We start from the raw sequence: 17,563 nt of genomic DNA, 5'->3' as shown, positions 1-17,563 counted from the left end.
CTACTAATTTCAGCAAGTGCCCCCTAGTTATGGTATTCTGGAACTTAGTGAACAACAATTCCCTGTTCACTTGGTCCATGCCTTTCATGATTTTATAAACCTCTATCATATCCCCCCAGCCTTCTCCTTTTCAAGGTGAAGAGTCCTAGCTCTTTTAGTTTCTCTTGGTATGGCAACTGCTCCATGCCCCTGATCATTTTTGCTGCCCTTCTCAGTATCTTTTCTAATTCTACTATATTCCTTTTGAGATGTGGGGACCAGAATGGCACACAATATTCAAGATGTGGGTGCACCATGGATTTGTTTAATGGCATGATGATGATCTCTGTTTTGTTTTCAATTCCCTTCTTAATGATGTCCAACATTTTACTGGCTTTTTTGGTTGCCACTGTACATTGACCTGACATTTTTAGAGAACTATCTACAATGACTCCAGGGTCTCTTTCTTGAGTCATAACAGCTAATTCAGAACGCAGCATTGTGTACATATAGTTGAGGTTATTTTTCTCCAGGTGTATTACCTTCTGTTCACCTGCCTTTTGCCCAGCCACTTATCTTCATGAAATATTTCTGAAGCTCCTCTCCATCAGCTTGAGAATTGACTACCCAGAAAAATTGGTGTCATCTGCAAACATGGAGATTTCACTGTGTACCCATACTTCCAGGTTACTGATAAAAACGTTGGAACAAAATTGGGCCCAGCACAGGTCCCTGTTTTTGACCTCCCTCCATCCTGAAAAGCTTCCCTCTTCTTTCACTTGTTTAAACCTTTCACAACATTTAGATTCACCAGTCACAGAATCTGAAGTGAGAGCAGTAAGAAGATTTAGTTCCTGGCCAAGAGGGACCTGGATCAGAAGCTGCTACCTAGTATGAAAGTGAATGCCTTTCCGAATGAGTTAGTCTTTAAGGTGCCACCATGCCCTGCTTTCTGCCTGACTTCAGACTAATGCAGCTAAGTATTTCTTGCTGAATGACAAGGAAAGAACAGGTGTCCCAACTAGGAAGTTCCTATGTGCTTTTTCTCCTCTATAGGAAGCTATCCAAGCAGACTCCCCACACTGGAGGGTGGGGACCACAGGACAGAGGTAACTTTCTCCCTTTTCTTCCTACAGAAAGAAAGGGTTGGGAGAAAACTACCACAGCTACTCATCCTCCATAACAGAGAAAGTAAGGAAATGCTCATCTTCTGCCAGCTCCCTTTCTCCCCAGGTATACATAATATAAATGATACATCAAAGATCTTTTGCAATGCCTGTCTTGTGAAATACTGGGAGTTTCTTAGGCTCTGTGACGTTTTCATTTGCTTTATAATAATATAGAGCTGTAGTGTGTCAGACACTACCAGGAGGAGCATAAGGGGCAGGCCCACCCTGCAGCAACAAATGATCCAGACACACACAGACATACCTGTCTTTAACTGGCTATGGCCCTATGTGGCAAACTGAGACCCTCTTAGGCATACTTCATCTCAATTTTTTTTTTAAATACAGAACTACCTCATATCAATACTGTGGATGACAAGAATCAAAACAGCTGAACACCCTTGCTTACAGTGATCTTGTGCGTGTTCACATTAGACATATTGATGTTTTTCAAATGCTCTGAAACCCCTGGATGCTACACAATGACAAAATAGTAGCAGATAACCTATAAAAAAGCTCAGGTCTGTGCTTTGTGTTTCGTAAAGTATATTCACAAACACAAATACAAATATAAAAATGATTTAAAGAGAAAGGAAATTGCTGATCCCTCTCAAAAAAGCCACTGCTATTAAACCTGGATTCTAAAAATAATTACTTAAGAGTCACTGTGAAATTCTGACTATGCCTATCATTCACGTACTGCTCCCTATTGGTCAAAAACGTTCTGTCAGGCCTATGAAAGCATGTCTACAATTAGTGGCTGGGCATACAAAACTATATATCCTAGGGAAGGGAAAAGCAAGGAGGATATCAGAATTTGAGAAGTGCTGAAGAAAAGGAAGGGAATGGATTACATAACACTTATCTTCCTCATTTGGGAAGAGGGAGTCAGGGGGGAATTTCTCTGAAAATAAGTGAAAACACATGTGATGATAAAGTTAAATAATTTATTCCCCACCTAATAAAGCCTTTGTGTGTGTATTTGAAAATGAAAAGGCTCTGATTCAGTAAGAAGAAAACAATAATTGATTTCCCCATCTATTTACTAGTCAGGCCTGCCACTCTTTTGCATCTACATTTTAATACTGACACACTTTTTCTAGCCACCATGCCCAAATGGAGAGGTCTTTCATAAATATTTACAAGATCCTGGATTCAACTGTTCTAACACAATTTTAAGTCCATCATTTTCTACAGTTTTGGCATAATATGACACAAGAACATTCACAAATAGATTTATGATAGAAGAGTTGACCTAGAGGCCTAGAGACCAAGTCATACAAGGAGAGGCTGAAAGACTTGGGATTGTTCAGTCTGGAAAAGAGAAGACTCGGGGGACTTGGTGGCAGCCTATAAGTATATCAGGGGCATACATCAAGGCCTGGGGGAGCATCTATTCACCCAGGCCCTGCAAGGCAGGACAAGAAATAATAGGCACAAACTGACTGAAGATCGCTTCAGGCTAGACATAAGGAAAAACTTCTTTACAAGTACAGTACTGAGGGTCTGGAACAAGGCTCCCCCCAGAGGTGGTACAGTCACCCACCCTGGTGATCTTCAAAAAGCATTTTGACGCCCAGCTTGCTGGGGTCATCTGAACCCAGTAGTCTTTCCTGCCCAAGTGCAGGGGGGCTGGACCCAATGATCTATAAGGTCCCTTCCAGCTCCAAACAACTATGAAATGTGTATAATTGCACGGGTGAAGATGGCATCTAATCTCCCTGTTGTAGCCTTAAGAATCCAACTTCTCCCCCAGTAAATATTTCCCTCTGCGAGTGAGTTATTATTCCTAAGTCAATTATAGAGAGAAAATTTTTTGATTCAGAGTTTCTCCTGTGTTTTACTCACCTGCCACGACTTGATGGGAGTTTTTTTGGAAAAGAACACACGGGCCACTCTGTGCTATGATTGTAGCTGGAAATTAATCTCTCTATTTACTCTCTTAATGCATCTCTGTGACTGGAGATCTGCTGACTTCACAACAGGTAACATGGTTCATGACATTCATGTACGCATCTTATTTATAATTTCATCACCACACTTTCAACCCATACAGAAACACACACAAACACAAAAAAGGAATAACTAAAGAAACCGCTTCGTTGTCCAACAGGACTCTTCCCCCACTTCGGATATATCTTTGCTCCTTGCTTCTTGAGGGACATTACCCTCCATCGCTATTGTGCCTCCACATAAAAATCCACACTGTCGCTAAGTCACCGTGGTTCTAGGCTCCCTTTCTGGGGGTTTACTGTTCTTTCGTCATTCCATTTGTCATTGTCATTTCTGGTTCTCAGTTAACAGTGCTCTCTGTCTTCCAGGTGCAGTGAACACTCCTGATGCTGGCTGATGACATCAGCATCTTCTGCTACATCATCGCCAGCACAGTAAGTTTCTTCCTTCACTTGTCTCAGTAACAGGGCCAGAGGCTCCCTGTTACACCCTCCTTCCTCACCATTAAGACTTTCAGTCCCAGATCCCATCCATTAGACAGAATGCGAGGCAGGATCTTCTTTGAAGCCACATTTAAACTTTTCAGGGCTCAAGTGCATAGTCCCTTCAGTACTCCCAATCCATAATACTAAGAAAGAGACCAGGTCCCAGAAGATAATTTACTTGTCCTATGGAAATATAAATTAGCTATTGGACCAGCATCCTCCTAAACCATTTTACATTTTTTTTACCCTCCCAAGATCTTTTAGTATTTATATAGTTATAAGAACCAAGATACAATCCCTCTCCAATCCTGAACTATGTACCTGTAAGGAACTAGTAAAGTAATTCATAGTTCCTCAGAGTAAATTAAGAAATAGCAGATGGACCACAAACTAGAGTGAAGGTTAGAAAACATTTTTATACACCCCTCCTTTCACTCTGAAACACCTTCCTTTTACCATATATAATGATCTATATTTGATAGTTACAGAATACAAAACATCAACACCTCAGAAAACTTATCTTCCCTGAGAGGCAGCAGCTGCAGCCTGTTATCACATATCCAAAGACAGAAAGAACCAAACTGTTTTTTACGCCACACACACCTATTTATTAAAGGGTGGTGGAGAATAACATACATCAAAGTTCCTTGTACATAGGATGATAGGAAAGTAGGTAGGGCTGTGAGAAAACGGCTTACCAGACGAGACAGTGAAGTGGTGGGACACCGCGCCAGAAGCCGAACATGGCAAAAGTGAAACCGTGATGGGTGGAGCTGCTGCGGGAGAAGATCAAAAGAAAAAAAGCAGCCGAGCCAAGAGGAGCCAGGACCAGCGAAAGGACCTGGTGGGTGCCCCAGGAAGGGGTCACTACAAGAACGCAGGGCCAGAGAGGGCCTGAGGATCTACTTACAGGGTCAACGTGGACAGAGGAAGGCTGCAGCAATGACTGGAGCCCGGCAGGACCCAGCAGTATCAGGATCCGGACGCAGCTGATGGACAGCAGGTACCAAACCTGGGGAAGAGGCAATGCACTAGGGGACGGAACGGTGCCGAGGCCAGACGCCATACAGGCTAAGAGAAGGGGGGCCATAGGAGATGCTCGGCATAGAAGCATCATCACTAGCCTGCGGCCGTTAGATCCCGAGAGACCAAGCACCGAGAAGGTTCAGGACATCAACCTCGACAACACAGGTGACAACATCGCGGTTGACGTCAGGCGTGGTGTAGGAGAGGCACAGCCCCACAAAGGAGGAACAGCAGGAACGACCAAGGGAAGGCGCCGGGGAGACAGGACCAAACATTGTCCTCCCAATCCGAACATAATCAAAGATGTGGCAGGTGAGACCCCTGGGGAACCAACCCAAAGTCACCCAAATAACCAAGCTGTTCAGCCCAAAGAGCCATGGTGAGGTTCAAGAAGAACCCACCCATGCAACGCCCAGGGGAGAGGCACGGAAGATTACAAGCTGGAACAGACCTCAAAAGGTCATATCATCTCACCCTCTGCTCAAGCAAGCTCATCCATGTCTAAACCATGCTAGGCAGGTGTTTGTCTGATCTGCTCTTAAAAATCTTTCAGTGACGGAAGTTTCACCTCCACACTGAGATACAAACATTTCAGTCCTCCTCATCCATTAACACAGAATATAAGGCTCTCAGTGTCACCCAGACACCTACATCTGCCATACCACAACAGCATTATTATTCCAATAGTCAGATGCAAATAACATAGAAAATAGGCTGATATCAAACTAAGCCCAATATTCAATTTCATTGTACAGTTGACCAAGTACTATAAAGGCTTGAATGATGCCTAAAATGTTTAAAATCTAATATAACTATCTTTCTTGAAGTCAAAAAAGTTATATGGTCTACACTGACACAGAAGGCTACATTATAAAATATGGATGAACAGTTGTCATGGTAACTATTTGAGAGAGAGGAAAGAGCTCTACACAAATGCTCAATGACCAGAAGAAATCCTAATTTACACACCTAGGCATGTCCCTTTTTTCTTATCATTAATCAGCCTCTTTTGAGCGCTGGCGTCATTAACTGATCCTGCAGTGTTCTGAACCTGTAATCTGCAGCAAGAATAGAAAGAGGAAGCTTCTATAAATGAACCCTATTCAGGCTTTTCTAAGCATTCTAAAAATCCCCTGTTGCTTTGGACAGATCTATAAGGTCTCTTATTGCACTATGAAGCACAGTTTTGAATTACTGTTTTTCATTACTGATGTGCTTTCAGCAGACCCTGCTGTGAGATAAAGTGGTATTCGAGTGGCATTACTGGCTGTGGAATGACTGAGAGACATATGGGGTTGCAATATACTCCTTGAAATAACAGACAGCAATATATCTATGAACCTTCATGCTAGAGGAGCTAGGGTAGAAAAATAAAGCACCATATACCCGCAAAAGAGATATATGCAAAACACTGTCTGCCAGTGACTACATCACGCATTAGGGGGGAAAAATGTTGAGGATCTAAAACCTTGTGGCAAGGAGATTTCTGGACCTGCCAGAATTTGAAAGAATCTAATTTCAACACACTGAAGGGACAATACTGAAAAGAAAACCTCTCTATCTATTCACTAAAGCAGGATTTGCCAACATAAGCCTCACAGGCCAAATTTGGCTTGCGGAACCACTGGATCCATCCCATGGAGATGCAGAGCTTTCCTTGTGTCCGTGTCCATGCTGTGGCTGAGTAGCAAATAGCTGCACCAGGGCCAGGGGAACTGGGAGCTGCACCCATGTCACTGCCATTTCTCCCCACTCCCTAAGGCTGTCATGCAGGCCCAGCTTCCAGTTGGTAGGGAGCTGCACTGGGGCTGGGCTAGGCTGGGCAGGAGGGGGCGAAGCAGGGATGGGGAAGAGTGGGAACAGCATGGAAGCAGCTTCTAGTTCCCCAGCACCAGTGTAGCCCTGTTCTGGCTGGAAGCTGCACTTGCACCACAGCCAGGGAGCACGGCAAGAGGGCTGAAAAAAGCAGCAGTGACGCAGGTGCAGCTCCCAGTCAGAGGGAAGCTGCGCCAGAGCCAGGGAGCTGAAGTCTTCTCCGATGCTGCTACTTTCAAAGACTTTCAAAAAGGGAATTGCTTATTGTGGACATGTTATTGATGCACAAGGCCTACATAAATCTCAAAAGAACACTAAAGTAGTTCTGAAAGCCCCACAGCCAAAAAATGGTTTTGAAACTTAGATCTTTCCTAAGGTGTATTAATTATTATCCTAGATGTGGTACAAATATCCTTTAAACTGTTTGCTGCAAATGAATCACAAATGGTTTGGTCATGTGAGTGTCAGAAAGCTTTACCAGAAGTAAAAAGCCTGGACATATCTGATAGAAGACTTGTTCACTTTAAACCATCGTTGCTCATTGTGATGCATCCTCACATGGTACTGGGGCTGTTACATCACATACTATGATTGATGGTACTGAATAGCCCATAGCGCTTGCATCATGCTCACTGACAGCACCAGAATGGAATTATGAACAGACAGACAAAGAAGCTTTAAGTCTGGTGTGGGAAGTAACCAAGAAACCAAGAAACATCCTACTAGCACAGGTGTATGAAGCCATACCGAAAGGTTAGAAACCTATGGATAAATGTAATTTAGCATTTTAAGCACCCAAAGGTAAACTTACCATACATCAAAAGTATGTCATGCAGGAGATTTGTGTTGTTATACTTAGCAAGTTGGCTACAAGCATTTTAGAAGAGCTGCATGTAGGTCATCTAGAACAGTGGCTTTCAACCTGTGGGTTGCAACCCAACAGTGGGTCGCAAGAATATATGAAATGGTCTCAAACAAACTTTAAAAATGAAATCTCCTTTAAAGGAGAAAAACGTGGGAAGCCATGGCTTTTCCCTTGCAGGCTGGCAGAGTTCCAGCCTGCAAGGGGCTGTTTGACGCCCCCCATGCCCTACACATACCCCACCCTGTCCCCCAACACACCCCCTGCCCCACACACTAGAGGGCTGGGGTGAGGGGTGCTGGGTCAGGACTGGTCATGAATGTTTACAAATGGGTCCTGGCACAAAAAAGGTTGAGAACTACTGACCTAGAAGTTATAAAAATGAAGGCATTATTAGCCAAAAGTTTTGCATAGTGGCTAGACACTGCACAAATAGAATGCTTTCTTAAGAAACGTACAGAATATCAGCAGGTATAGAATATGCCCAAACCACCACCATTCACACCCATGGGGATGACCATGCACTTCCTGGCAATGGCTCTATACTGAGTTGGCACAATTATTTTTAGGGATGATGTACCTAGTGGCGGTGGATGCCCACTCCAAATGGCAATACATTTTCTATATAAAAACCATTACAGCAGCACAGACAATGTAAAAATAGTTAAATCTGTCTACAAGAACAGGATTGCCAGAACAAGTTGTAACTGACACTGGCCCACAATTCAGTTCAGTTGAATTTCAAAGGTTCACAGATTAAAACAGCACCTGGCATATTAGTTCTGTACCATACTACCCAGCCACAACTGGGCTAGCTGAACAATTTTTACAATCTTTAAAAAATGTGTTGCTTTCTAAAAGAAGAGACCAAGTCAGTATAGCATAAGATAGCCCACTTTTCTTGCATACTGGAATGCAGCGCGTGCTACAATGAATGAGACATGGCAGTACTGTTTATAGACTGGATTCTCAGGTTACAATTGAGCTTATTAAAAATAGACTTGCAGCAGCATGTCATAAATAAAATAAGTTAGGCCTTGACAAGGGGAACAGGCGCCCCACAGCAGCTACACATAGACCAAACGGCCTACGATTACTAGGAAGTTAAAACAGCAGCCTGCAGTTGTGAGTGCACAAACATGTTCTTTGTCCTATACCACAAGTGAGCAAAGTCCAGTCTCTGGGCTGGCAGTAGACTCCATTTCCCAGCAGCCCCTGCCCACATGGCTGGAGCCAGTCTCCATGGAGACCCCAGCCACACCTGCACTGTGATAATGTAAGGCTGTGGTTGCCATGGAGACCAGCCCCAGCCGTGCTGGCATGATGTCTGGCAAAGCAGGACAGGGGGCTGCTCTGAAGCTGCTAGGATCTTAGGCAGGGGCCACTTGGTTGGGGTCAAGGCAGTACCACAATCTGCAGCTTCCATGCTCCAGCAGGACTGCGCAGGCAGCTGATCGCAGCTCTGCCCTGGCTTGGGACTAGGCTGTCACCACTGCAAGAAGCCGGGACAGAGCTGCGATCCGCTGCCTGAGCACCACTGCCTGGAGCATGCAGGCTGCAGATTGCAGCTCGGCCCTGACCCCGACCAAGCTGCCCCCGGTGCAAGATCCCAGCAGCTGTGGAGCAGCCCCCTGGCCTGCTCTGCTGCGAGAATGGCTGTGGCCCGTCTCTATGGCAACCCTAGCCTTGCGATATTACAGCAGCTGGGGTCTCCATGGAGACCAGCCTGACATATGGACAGGGGCTGCTGGGAAATAGAGTCCGGCTACCAGCCAGTTCCACCATTTTGCCCACCCCTGTCCTATACAGTGAAAATGTCACCTAATAGTGCTTAGAGTTGCCACATAAACCAATTACAGGATAAGTGTGATTGCCCAGTGGTGTACAGAAGCAACAGTTGCAGCCCCACCTATTGTTGAGCCACCAACTTTGCTTTGAAGCAAAGACCAGTAATGCTCCACAAGAAAGCAGCAATGCTGATTGGTCAGAACCAAATAATGCTAGGCAACCTACATGCAATGAGGAGATCTCTGAATCCGACATGGATAATGGAAGGCCATCCCCTCAGAACTGTGTTCAGGGGAGTAGTAGCCACTAACCTGTAAGCAAATGCGAACATGAACCTGTTGTACTAGTTGGTGCAGCACATCTCAGGGCAGCAGTCAAGGGGATCAGCATTAACCAGAAAAGAAACACAAAACACTTGCAGCCTGGGCATAACAGGCATTGATGCACGTGTGTCAGGAGTGGGGGCACTTTAATGAGAGCAGCTCTGAGAGCCACTCTATTTAAAGTGCTCAGAGCGTCACATGTATCAGTGTCCCCAGCCTCATTTAACATAGTTAGAGCTCCCCGCCACCATTTTTCAGCGTGGAGACACTGACACACATGATGCTGGAGTCTGTTGGAGCATGGTAATTACCACACTCCAGCAGACTCAATTAATCGAGTCTGCTCCAACACAGTGAAATTCCAGTACATTGGAGCAGCCTTACTGCACATGTATAGGTGACCTATGTTGCTGTCATATGAAAAGCAGGGGGATGAGGTGTGAGATATATGAATGCATTGAATCTGCACATGTAAATCTAAAGTTATTTTCTTGTTGAATCTACTAATGGCAATGAATATATACTTTTATCTTACCTTTACAATATATTCTCTGCTTGCCAGTCTGGCAGCTTTCTTTCCCATATTTGTGCCTAGAGTCATTTATTTATGAATGCCCAATATAAAAAATCTAAATAAAATGAAACTACTGCTTTATGCACACAATGCACACAATCTAGCATTTTCATTGACAGCCTTAGAAAATAAACCAATGACTACATGGTCATTAAACTGAATTTTAAGTTCTAGTAACAGACATTTTTTCCAGAAAAGTCATCCACATTCCAAAACCTTTCATCTGAGAGCTCACAACATCATCAGTAAATATGAGTTACAACCTCAGTGTTTTCACTGTTTACTTTTATAGCCTCACAATTTTTTACTCAATTTGAGCACTTAATAATCACAAGTGACATTTTCTTTCCTAGCAGCCTATTTTAATTTGGCCTTTAACTATCAGAATTAAATTAATATAGCACCTTGTTGAAGACCTTCCATTATCACCTCAGCTTTTTCCGAGCTATTTCAGAGCCTCCTACCTTTGAGCATTTCTCCAATACTTCCTCCTTAAACTGCAGAAACTTCTGCTGGATCTCTGGCTGATTAAGGGCAAAGGACAGGAAGTGTGTAAAAGGCTGCTTCTTGCGGAAACTCTCGAGCAGAACATCAATCCGTGTTTGGGCCGATATGACACCACTACGCTGCTGTCCTGTAATCACTAAAAGAAAACAAATAAAATTAAGCGCAACTTGTTAACAAATTTTGAGCAAGTTGGGAAGGGTGAAAAAATATTTTAAATGGACTTCGGGTCATTGCAACCAATCAGAGACGTTCACTGATTAATGGACAAAAACAAGATTAATTGTTGAAGATAAGCATAATCTTATGGGACAAGTGTTTCTCTACTACAGAGTAGTCTTGGCCTGCTTTTCCAGGCCGGGGGGGGGGGGGGGGCGGGGAATACTCCTTTAACACTCCACTTGGAACACAAAATATATTAATTAAAAAAAAAAAACCAAGCTGGCTGTGTGGGGCAGATTCCAGGCAGCCTGAGTGCAGAAGCCACAAGCAGCTGGGTAGAGCTACAGCAGGGAGAGGCGGGATGACCATTAAGCCAAAGGGGAAACCCCTGTGCTTAGAATCACCTCACTGGAAGAGGCAGCACCCAGGGCACATAAGCCAAGCACTAGAACTAAGGAGGGCAGTCTGGCCCCACATACTACATGGAGCAGATCTCCTATGGAAAAAGAGGCTCCAGCAGGCAGCCTGGCAACCACCCTCACCACCCATAAGAATGGGAGGTGAGAGCCCAAGGGGAGAGAGTGTTTGCAGGAAGGCATAAACCCAAAGTTGGGGGAAATTTTGTTGAAAGTGGTTGCTTGTATTTGTGTTGCATTTGAGTTGGGACCAGAGGACCGAGCTGTAGCTAAGGGGCCAGCAGGGAGGCCACAGGGATGCCCAAGAGGCATTCTGCATATAGCCCTGTAGGGTTCAGGGACCATAAGGGGGCTGAACAGCACCAGACCTGCCTGGCCTGGGCCGGGGACCCACTTGGCTGAGGGGTGCATAAGCAGCCTCGTCCAAGTCAGTGACCCCAGAGAGCTGAGGGGAGAGAGAAGAAAAAAAGGAACAGCCTTCCCTGGGTCTGGGACCTCAAAGGGCCCAGAACTTGGGAAGTGTGAGAGACAGGGGGCCAGAGGCCCAGAGACTGACATAAGAACAGAGCTGAGGCCAAGAAAGCCAGGCTTGAAAAAATGGGCCACAGCTGGAGGCTACCAGCCAGAATAACAGTGGACTAAAGCCAACAGGAAACAGGTCCCTACAGGAAGATCCAGGACATTGTCTGAATAACTTCTGCGAGGTATGAGGGTGGCTGTAGGAGTAGAAGGAGGCCACAAACAGGCAATGGGTGCCTTGAGGCTCTGGACAGGGCCGGGCATGCGGGGCAACTATGACTGGAAGGACAGAACTGAGGGTCAGCTATGTATGGGAAGAACCTGCTGGCCAACATAGACTAGGGCTTGATCTGGGGCCTTGGGACAGCTTCCCTTCTACAATAAAAATAATTCCATGAAGACATGGCAGGCAAAAGGAAAAGGTGGGGGGTACCCCAAGGAGCTGAAACAGGGTAAGAACCATGTGGCCACCAGGGATTGTCACAGCTGGGGCCTCGTCCTGCTACATCAACACTATCATTAGTGGGCAGCATTACTAGCAGCATGAATATGAGCATTTATACTGCTTCCTATTATTAATATTCCTCAAATATTTCAGGACTCATTGTGGCAGGCATTGTAAACAACAATCCCAACCCCAAAGAGCTCACAAGTTAAAGGACAAGTTTAAATAGGTATCTACTTGCATTACTATTTTCCTGGTTTATGTACATCACTTTTTCCCTTTAAACTTTATGACATGATATAGAATGACTGAGGAATAGATGAAGCAACAACATTCTCTTTGAATTGCCTGGCCACAGTAAACCTTCATACCTTTATCCCAAGCCTGAAAGAGGAAAGGTAGAACATTTTATCCCACAACATGTAAACAAGATACATTTTGCTAGGCTATTCATTTTACTTCAGATTCCTACATGACCTCTGCTTTCCTAAGTTAGGAGCATGCCACTAAAAAGGCTGCCCCCTCTTCTCAAGGAAGCTAGTTTCTAAATGTTTATTACAGTAACATCTACAATCCTCTCAGTTCAACTGCTCCTTAATGGTCTAGATCACCATTTAATATTCGCAGTTGGCAACTCCTTTTTAAAAAAAGAAACAAAACAACATGAAAATGTATGAAAGGTAAAAGTAATAATAAGCTTATGTATTATATATATTCAAATCTAATATGAAGTTTTTTCCTTATTCAAGCCCAGGGTCAGAGTTGGAACAGCAACCACCACTCACCTTCCCAACCCTGTCACCTCTTTGCTCTAGTCTCTGTCCCCCACTGCTGCTTACCTCCCTCTTGCAGCTCTGGCTCCTACTGGGGGCCACTCCAGCTGGGAAAAGGAAGCACAGAGCATCTGCTGCTTCCAGCCATAGCCTAATCATACAATGGCAGTGGCAGCTCTGGCCCTGACCTCAACACCTGCTGCATGGCCAGGCTTGGGCCAGAGGCAGCACATACTCTGTGCTCCCTAACCCTGGCAGAAGCAGGGCTTAAACAGACACCATGGAGAAGGTCAGACATCAGGGGGGACAAGTGGTAGGGGGTGCAAATAGCGGCAGGTACAGGCACCATGAAAGCAGATGCGTGGTGTACAGGCACCAGAGTGGGGCAGACAGTCAGGGGGGCAAGTGATGGGGGAGGACAGGGGTCAGGGCACTTGATTTCGCTGCTGCCTGCCCCACTGCCGCCTGCCCCCCTGCCACTGCTTGCCCCACTGCCTACATTTATACACAACAAATTTATACATTTTCCATGTATAGAAACTAATTATTGGGGGGGGAGGCTTTAAATTCAGAGTCATTTTGGATTCAGGTAAATATGGCAAATCATGTGCATCCTTCACAGGACTTGCCAAGAGGACTTGAAATAAAAGAGAAAGATTTTGAGGAGTGGGAAAGTGATCTTTTCTTTGCTTTAAACTGTAACAACACTTCCATCACCTCACAACTATCCTCATTTCCTTTCATGATTCCTGGAGGAGTTGTGACCCACTAGTTGAGAAACACTGGTCTAGCTGCTCACTTCTGTACAGAAATGGGTAATCAGATCATAGGGTTAAATTTTATTCAGTTATGTAATAAATCACAGTTAAAGTCTACACTAATCAGCACCATAATGCTCATAAAATGCCACAATGCAGGACTTCTTTTTGACATTCTATTCCTTCTGTACAAGCTAAACATATACAATAAGTTATGGGTATTATGATGTTCCCTTTTCCTACAAAAACAAGTATAACTAGAATACATGTTTCAAATGAGCATGTTTTCATTGTAAAAGTCTAATGACAACTACTAACAGTATATTTCTAAAATAAAAAGAAAGAAAACATAAGAACCTTTAATTCATTTAAAGTTAATTTCATTTGGATTTACAATGCAAGGTATTTTCTCTGAATGTGTACATATAATTCCCCATTGATAATAATGGTAATAAGAATCCTAGAGAAACTCAGACACATGTTAATTCTAAAGCCCATAAATGGTCTGTCAGACTTTAGTAGGATTACTCTCAGGCTTAAAATTATGTCTGTGCTTAACAGTTTGCTGGACTAGAATCTTAAATTGCATTTTTCATGCAAAAATCTTATAGCACTTTACAAACGTGAGCAAGATATCGAAGGTAAGTTAAAGTGTCAAATGACTTCCCAAGGTCATCGGTCAAGTCACTATCATGTCACAGCTAAGTATAGAAGCAAGATCTCCCAATTCCCATCTCTGTGCCCAAAATAGCATCAAAGGGAGAGTGGGTAAAATCACATTTCTGTCATGCACACTGAAGCTCACCAATTTCTCCTTCCATTCCAGGCTTTGGAATGCTGATAGATGTTCTGGTCTCCATTTCCAGCCTCTTCTTGGTTTCTCCTTTCTTCCCAATTATATACCTACAGGCATAAAAGTATAACGAAGTCAAATACAGAATGTCACTACTATCTTTTTCTGACCAGTGCTTTATTTAGAAGGAGAGGGGGCCAGGGAGGAGGAGAAGAATAAAGTTTACTATAGAATCTGTAGAAACTACTACATCATTCCAAATTCAAAATAGTGAACATGTACGGAGATCTACAAGACACAGACCAAAGGGGTACGATTTAGAGTAGTCATTTTTCATCATGCAGAGCTACAGCTGGGTATATACATTTTTATTTAAACACCACCACAGCATTGAGAAGATGATCAAAATACCTAGAAAAGGCTTTCCAGTCAGCTACCGACTTCCACATTAGCATTAGGTCATAAATCCTAAGTGCTCCCAGGGCTTTCACATCCACCCCAACAGAGCTGCTAACTCCAGTTTCCTCCCCATATTATTCCATCCTCCTATTTACTTTTATGTTCTGGTTAAGAGATGCCCAAGAGTACTGCCAAAAATACTGCCAATGGCAAGAAAGCAGAGTGTACAGTCTAATGCAGAGACAGTTAAGAGCTAAATGCAGAGTGTGGACATGTGGAAAGAAAGGGATCCCCTTTCCATTCCTTTTACCCTCCCAAGTACCAAACACTCCTCAAAATGAAAAATGTGTGAGGTGCATTTTCTACACCTGACCTCTGAGAATAACTGGCTCCTTTTGGTAAACCATAGCAGGTTTGCTAAACCATAGCAGGTTTGCTCACTTGTATAGTGGACTGGGGGCTTCCAATTTGCATTGAAAACCTCTCTCAGTCTCTTCCACTGTGAAGGCATCACAAGGCTCATCTGCACAATCCCCAGGGCCTTAAAAAGAAGTGGGAAAAAACCAATTAGAAACTTCTCTATAAAGACTAGGAGTATTTTATGTGGTTCAATATTCTCACCAGCCTTCTCCTCCCAAGGTTAAATAAAGGAACAAATTGGCTCCTTCTGTCACAGCCAACTGCATTTTATTTCACCTTACTACCCGCTCTGAAAAACATAATGACTACTTTTAAGTCTCCCAATCTTGGAAGCTTAAGGAAGTAGCAGTTACAGCCCAATACAGAACAGATTTTTTCTTGGCTGTGATTTGCACTACAGCCTGGTGGGATTTCCCTCCTCAAGTCCAAGTACTGTTCTGCCTGTTGGGCAGTAACCCACAGATCTTTTTAGAAAACAGAGCAACAGCAATGATAGCTTCAGCAGCAAGTCCTGAGAGACAAAGAAAAATAAAAGTTAATTTTGGTTTGAGAGCTCAAGTGTAATGGAAACAGTGTTTGGACAAAGAGGGAATTCTCATGCCTTCAGCAAGGAAACAAACACACATCTCCCACATCATGTCTGTTTTTAAGCCCAGCATAGTTAAATCAGAGAGAAAGGTATCGCATTAAAACATAGTCAAGGATGGGGAAACAGCTTATTAGAGCTTTGGCCGGTTCAGGGGAGAGAAGAGAAAACAGTAGTAATCATCTTCTCTACCTGAAAAATTATGGCAAATTGACCAAACACTCCAAAATAAGGATGACAAAGGAATATGAGAAAACCATGTGTTTTACAAAAATTTCAACATTTTTACTGATATATTTTTAAAACAAATTTAGAGAGGACATCATTTTGCTGCTTATTCCTAGTCAGTAAATAATTCATAGGCAGGTATCCAAGTCACCTTAATAATAACCCAAACTTCTATTCATAATTGGAATTTACTCCATTCTTTGGCCAAAAGGATAATTAGAGAAAAAGACAATTACAGTAAAAGACCTGTTATCCAGCATTTTACTAACCAGCATTTCTATTAACCAGAATTTCCAGCCACCTGCCCCGCTGCAGGGAATAGGGGGAAAGCCTGCACACAGTGGCCAACGCTGCCACCCACCACCCCACACTGTCGTTGCTCCATGTCCAGCCACCGCCATCTGCCCGCCCTCCATTCTGCATCTGGCCGGAAACCCCCATGCCTCAGGTAATCGTCATTTTTAGATTACCGGCACCTCCCCATTCCCCATTTGTGCCGGAAAACAGGGCTTTTACTATATTTCTCTACTCTATCCTGCAGCTTGAAGCCCTGGTTTTGCTGTGTGAGCAGAACCTTGTGCCCGTAAGCTGCTCATTGCAGATTAAGAGCCTAGGTCTACTATCTCCCTCTGACTATTAAATGAGAATTCCCCTACTTCATAACATGTTACGATCTCACTTCCTTGGCCCCTGAATATTACATTTCCTACCTGTATAGAAATCATCCTCCTCTTCATTCTGACAGGATTGCTCTTGAATGAAATTCTTCCTGTAAATGCACTCTCCAATCCTTATAAGTGTTGGACGCAGGACTTCCATTGGGCTCTTCTTGCTAGTAATAGCACTCTGCCAAAATAAAAATTAGTTCTTCTAGTATAGCCATAGAAAATAGAAATTCACAAGCTTTCCATATAGAGTTTCTGAAAAGATACTATAGAAGCATAAGGAGCAACACCATATTTTAGGTTAGTTCTGGACTTAAAGAGGAAATATAAATCCACATGAATAATAGAGTAACAGTGTATGTTTCCTAAATTTATACTATTTATTCTTTCCATATAAAATGAATTTTCTGAGAATTTACAAGTGAACAGTTAAAAATATAAAAATCTGTTAAAAATGAGAAGTTTTAAGAATGTAAAATAGTTACCACTGCCTGTCAGGTTTAGGATTTACTTTTTGCCCACAATGATCTTGGTTACTAAACAGAATAAATTCCCAGAAATTCCCAAGTTTTAATTCAAACTAATTAAACTAAAGGAGGCTATGATTTAATATCATATACAATTAGGGGTCCTTTTTCCAGCTACTCTTTGTAAATGGAATTCTTCTGTCAACTGCAAGTGAAGGAAATGTTGGTTTACTGCAAAGAATCGACAAAATAAAAAACAAAGTGAAAAAACAGACCTCTTTCAAAATCGTGGCCATCTACCAGTGTTCTCCAAATGACTACAGCCACAGATGCCCTGAGTTAGCCACCATTTTGAAAAGAGTTTCTCCCTCTAATTATTAATGGGATTGTTTGTTCTGCTCAAAGCATAGACATGGATGACAGCTGTGGCTTTAGCCGAGTTGGACTAAACTGAGAT

General features: G+C 43.3%; 1 protein-coding gene across 1 annotated transcript in view; it reads right to left on the bottom strand.

The window, feature by feature from the left end:
• Positions 1 to 16,820, bottom strand: part of ASCC1 (activating signal cointegrator 1 complex subunit 1) — a 78,815-nt gene extending 61,995 nt beyond the window's left edge. Inside the window, exons 1-4 of the mRNA XM_019507798.1 lie at positions 16,685 to 16,820; positions 15,182 to 15,281; positions 14,354 to 14,451; positions 10,436 to 10,614 (exon numbers count right to left, since the gene is read on the bottom strand). Coding sequence (XP_019363343.1) covers positions 10,436 to 10,614; positions 14,354 to 14,451; positions 15,182 to 15,281; positions 16,685 to 16,793 — 486 coding nt within the window. The 5' untranslated portion in view covers positions 16,794 to 16,820. The remainder of the gene's footprint in view (positions 1 to 10,435; positions 10,615 to 14,353; positions 14,452 to 15,181; positions 15,282 to 16,684) is intronic.
• Between the last annotated feature and the right edge of the window lie 743 nt (positions 16,821 to 17,563).

The sequence above is a fragment of the Gavialis gangeticus genome, unplaced genomic scaffold (assembly GCF_001723915.1).
Source record: "Gavialis gangeticus isolate Ggan-Ray unplaced genomic scaffold, GavGan_comp1, whole genome shotgun sequence".
In the NCBI taxonomy this organism is placed as follows: domain Eukaryota; kingdom Metazoa; phylum Chordata; order Crocodylia; family Gavialidae; genus Gavialis; species Gavialis gangeticus.
This window is presented reverse-complemented; position numbering and strand designations above follow the sequence as displayed.